The 4,435-nt window shown below is 26.6% G+C and overlaps 1 protein-coding gene across 1 annotated transcript; it reads left to right on the top strand.

Annotated features, from left to right (window-relative positions):
• The first annotated feature begins 2,410 nt into the window (after window positions 1-2,410).
• On the top strand, window positions 2,411-3,728 carry LOC107002066 (zinc finger protein 8-like). The gene is made up of 2 exons (XM_015199986.2): window positions 2,411-2,791; window positions 3,041-3,728. Exons 1-2 carry the CDS (start codon window positions 2,449-2,451, stop codon window positions 3,394-3,396), a joined length of 699 nt encoding a protein of 232 aa, XP_015055472.1. The 5' UTR covers window positions 2,411-2,448; the 3' UTR covers window positions 3,397-3,728.
• Window positions 3,729-4,435: the final 707 nt, after the last annotated feature.

The raw sequence follows: 4,435 nt of genomic DNA, 5'->3' as shown, positions 1-4,435 counted from the left end.
AAGAACGATTTAAGATTTATTTTAGTTTCATACATAGGTAATAATAATTGTCTATCATTCACATATTTCTTTCTCATCACAAATTAGTTATAAGAGGAATATAAACTTATTATAGATTTTAAAGATATATGATTTGAATAGATCAAAGAACGATTTAAGATTTATTTTAGTTTCATACATAGGTAATAATAATTGTCTATCATTCACATATTTCTTTCTCATCACAAATTAGTTATAAGAGGAATATAAACTTATTATAGATTTTAAAGATATATGATTTGAATAGATCAAAGAACGATTTAAGATTTATTTTAGTTTCATACATAGGTAATAATAATTGTCTATCATTCACATATTTCTTTCTCATCACAAATTAGTTATAAGAGGAATATAAACTTATTATAGATTTTAAAGATATATGATTTGAATAGATCAAAGAACGATTTAAGATTTATTTTAGTTTCATACATAGGTAATAATAATTGTCTATCATTCACATATTTCTTTCTCATCACAAATTAGTTATAAGAGGAATATAAACTTATTATAGATTTTAAAGATATATGATTTGAATAGATCAAAGAACGATTTAAGATTTATTTTAGTTTCATACATAGGTAATAATAATTGTCTATCATTCACATATTTCTTTCTCATCACAAATTAGTTATAAGAGGAATATAAACTTATTATAGATTTTAAAGATATATGATTTGAATAGATCAAAGAACGATTTAAGATTTATTTTAGTTTCATACATAGGTAATAATAATTGTCTATCATTCACATATTTCTTTCTCATCACAAATTAGTTATAAGAGGAATATAAACTTATTATAGATTTTAAAGATATATGATTTGAATAGATCAAAGAACGATTTAAGATTTATTTTAGTTTCATACATAGGTAATAATAATTGTCTATCATTCACATATTTCTTTCTCATCACAAATTAGTTATAAGAGGAATATAAACTTATTATAGATTTTAAAGATATATGATTTGAATAGATCAAAGAACGATTTAAGATTTATTTTAGTTTCATACATAGGTAATAATAATTGTCTATCATTCACATATTTCTTTCTCATCACAAATTAGTTATAAGAGGAATATAAACTTATTATAGATTTTAAAGATATATGATTTGAATAGATCAAAGAACGATTTAAGATTTATTTTAGTTTCATACATAGGTAATAATAATTGTCTATCATTCACATATTTCTTTCTCATCACAAATTAGTTATAAGAGGAATATAAACTTATTATAGATTTTAAAGATATATGATTTGAATAGATCAAAGAACGATTTAAGATTTATTTTAGTTTCATACATAGGTAATAATAATTGTCTATCATTCACATATTTCTTTCTCATCACAAATTAGTTATAAGAGGAATATAAACTTATTATAGATTTTAAAGATATATGATTTGAATAGATCAAAGAACGATTTAAGATTTATTTTAGTTTCATACATAGGTAATAATAATTGTCTATCATTCACATATTTCTTTCTCATCACAAATTAGTTATAAGAGGAATATAAACTTATTATAGATTTTAAAGATATATGATTTGAATAGATCAAAGAACGATTTAAGATTTATTTTAGTTTCATACATAGGTAATAATAATTGTCTATCATTCACATATTTCTTTCTCATCACAAATTAGTTATAAGAGGAATATAAACTTATTATAGATTTTAAAGATATATGATTTGAATAGATCAAAGAACGATTTAAGATTTATTTTAGTTTCATACATAGGTAATAATAATTGTCTATCATTCACATATTTCTTTATTATCACAAATTATTTATAAGAGGACTTAATTTTTATAAAAAATTAAGAAGAGGAATATAAATTTTTATTTTTCAACATATTATCGGCATCAATCGAGAGAAAAGGAAGAAAGTTAATAAAAAAATAATCGAAAAAACTTACTTCAAGGTTTATCTTCACTTCAAATTGGAAGAACAGGAAGAAGTTCAGCAGCTATGCCAAACGTGAAAAGGGAAAAATGGAAGAAAGAGATGTTAGGGTTATGTGGGTAATTTGGAGATTGTATAAAGATATTAAGGGCAAAAAGGTAAAAATGTGATCAACTTAAAACAGCTTATAAGCTAAAAAAAAAAATCACCCCTACCCCAGCTTTTAACTTTTGGCTTAAAATAAGTTTTTTTTTAACTTAAAATAAGTTATATTGAGTACTGCCAAACAGCTAAATAAATTAAAAACAAGCTTTTCAGTCAGTTTGACCAGCTTTTAAGCTGAGTCAAACAGGCTCTAAACCACTTCCTTCCTTTCCTTGGGGTCCCATCATGCCCAATTCAAACCCCAATATATAAACAACATACTTCAACTCCTCTTTTAGCATTTTCTTCTTTATTCCAAATACCTCTCATTTCCTAGTGAAAAAAAATAAAATAAAATATCCATGGAGAAGATTGAAAGAGAAGCTCTTGATTTCATGAATGTAGAGTCCTCCTCTCAACTTTCTATTACCCTACCTGTTAACGAAAAGCCTATTAGGCTTTTCGGTAAAGAATTTGGTGGTGGTGATAGTATTAATATGACCACCACCAACATGTCTGAATCTATCGATAATAATCCTTTTTATGACGAACCAAATATTGTTAAAGAAAATCATATCAACAAGAATGTTGAAATCATGAGGAAATATGAATGTCACTATTGTTTTAGGAGCTTTCCAACTTCTCAAGCTTTAGGAGGCCATCAAAATGCACACAAGAAAGAAAGACAAAATGCCAAACGACATGGTAAGTATTTTATGTATATGTAGTGTACATGTGTTTTTGGTACGATGAAAAATATTTTTTCAAATAACAAGACATTTTCTAGCAAGGAAATATCAAAAATATATACTCCTTGAATAATGGGACAAAATTAATTTTTCCAAGAAAATATATATTTCTTGACATTCATACATGTGATAATAGTTTCATATATTACTTTTACTTTTAATTTTAAATATAATGTTTAAATATAATGTTTGTTTTGATTGACAGATAAACCGAGCATTTACGGGATAACGAACCGTAATCGCCTTGGTGAAGCAACTGTATCTACAAGAACTTATTATCATTCAACATGGACCAACATTAACAGTAATACTCTTAGGTTTGATGGAAATGGCCATAATGTTAATGTTATTAGTCCTATAAATGGAAATCCATTAACATTCTGGCAGATTCCTCCAGCAGTTAATCAATATATTTCTTCTTCTTCTGATAATAATAATAATTTAGTTTTTTCTAGTGATGATTTGATTAGGAATCCTCCAATGGTTAATATTAGCAATAATTGTGAGTATAAACCAAAGGGAGAAGTTCAAGATCATGTGAGTTTAGATTTGCACTTGTAACTACTCCGATTCGAGTTGCGACTCTACAAATTGTGTTCAACTCAAATTAGGATTCTTGGAGGCTACTCAACCCTAAACCCTAGTTTATGCCTAAAGGTGCTAAATTCTCTCAAAAAGCATCTCGGAAATTCCATAAAGAGATCAATATCTCTAAATATTCCACAAAAGTCATGAAATATTCATATATAGGTCAAATCTAAATCATCCTAGTTCGAGAAATACGCTACTAACGACCCTCGGTTCATGGATAAATCTTAGGAGAGTTGAATCAGAGGAGGAATAGAATTGTACCTGCTATCTTGATTAATAAAATCATATTTCTTCAGATTTTATTTGTGTGATTTATTTACTTTTCATATGTTTAAAACTTGTGGCAAACAACTACTTAAGGATCATAATTAAAGTAATCTAATTATAATATTTTATTTCTTTAAAGAATTTGTGCTTAATTTGAAGAATGTTTGAATTTAGTTATCATCATACAATTATTCATCATATTATGGTACACACAATTCTGTTGCCTTATTTCACTTAGTGTTATTTGAATTGTTGTAGCAGATTGTATGTCTTACTTCTATTACTAATTTCACTTAATTTAGATATGAAATTATCTTTTAGTTGATTTAATAGCGTAAAATTTTCTATAAACCTCTAAATGAAAATTCGGAATTCATCACTAATTCAATGGTTAACATGATTGTGTGTGCATGGATGTTTTAATTTTGTACATTATATCTTTTCAGAAAAAGTCCCTACATTACTACAAATAGAGATACAATAAAAAGAGAGAGACCCTACATTAAAATTTTGAAGTTATATCATGGCAAAACTAACTAGTCCTAGTAATAATTTTTTTGCTTTTGTCACTCGATGTTCACAGTCCATATTGAAGCTCCGATTAAATTCGGATCATGCTCTGCGCGGGCCATTTGAGGGTGACACTCTAAACAAGATTTTTTTCATATCTAGGACTCAAACCCGAAACCTCTGATTAAGAGTAAAACACTCCTACCAGTGCACCAAAATCCATACGTTGGTC

This window comes from Solanum pennellii, chromosome 10 (assembly GCF_001406875.1).
Source record: "Solanum pennellii chromosome 10, SPENNV200".
Lineage (NCBI taxonomy): Eukaryota > Viridiplantae > Streptophyta > Magnoliopsida > Solanales > Solanaceae > Solanum > Solanum pennellii.
This window is presented reverse-complemented; position numbering and strand designations above follow the sequence as displayed.

Excerpts from the sequence above, each read along its gene's own strand:
- LOC107002066 (XM_015199986.2), top strand. The coding sequence starts at position 2,449 with ATGGAGAAGATTGAAAGAGAAGCTCTTGATTTCATGAATGTAGAGTCC. Across the intron at positions 2,792-3,040 it reads ACAAAATGCCAAACGACATG|ATAAACCGAGCATTTACGGG; the intron begins GTAAGTATTTTA and ends TTTGATTGACAG.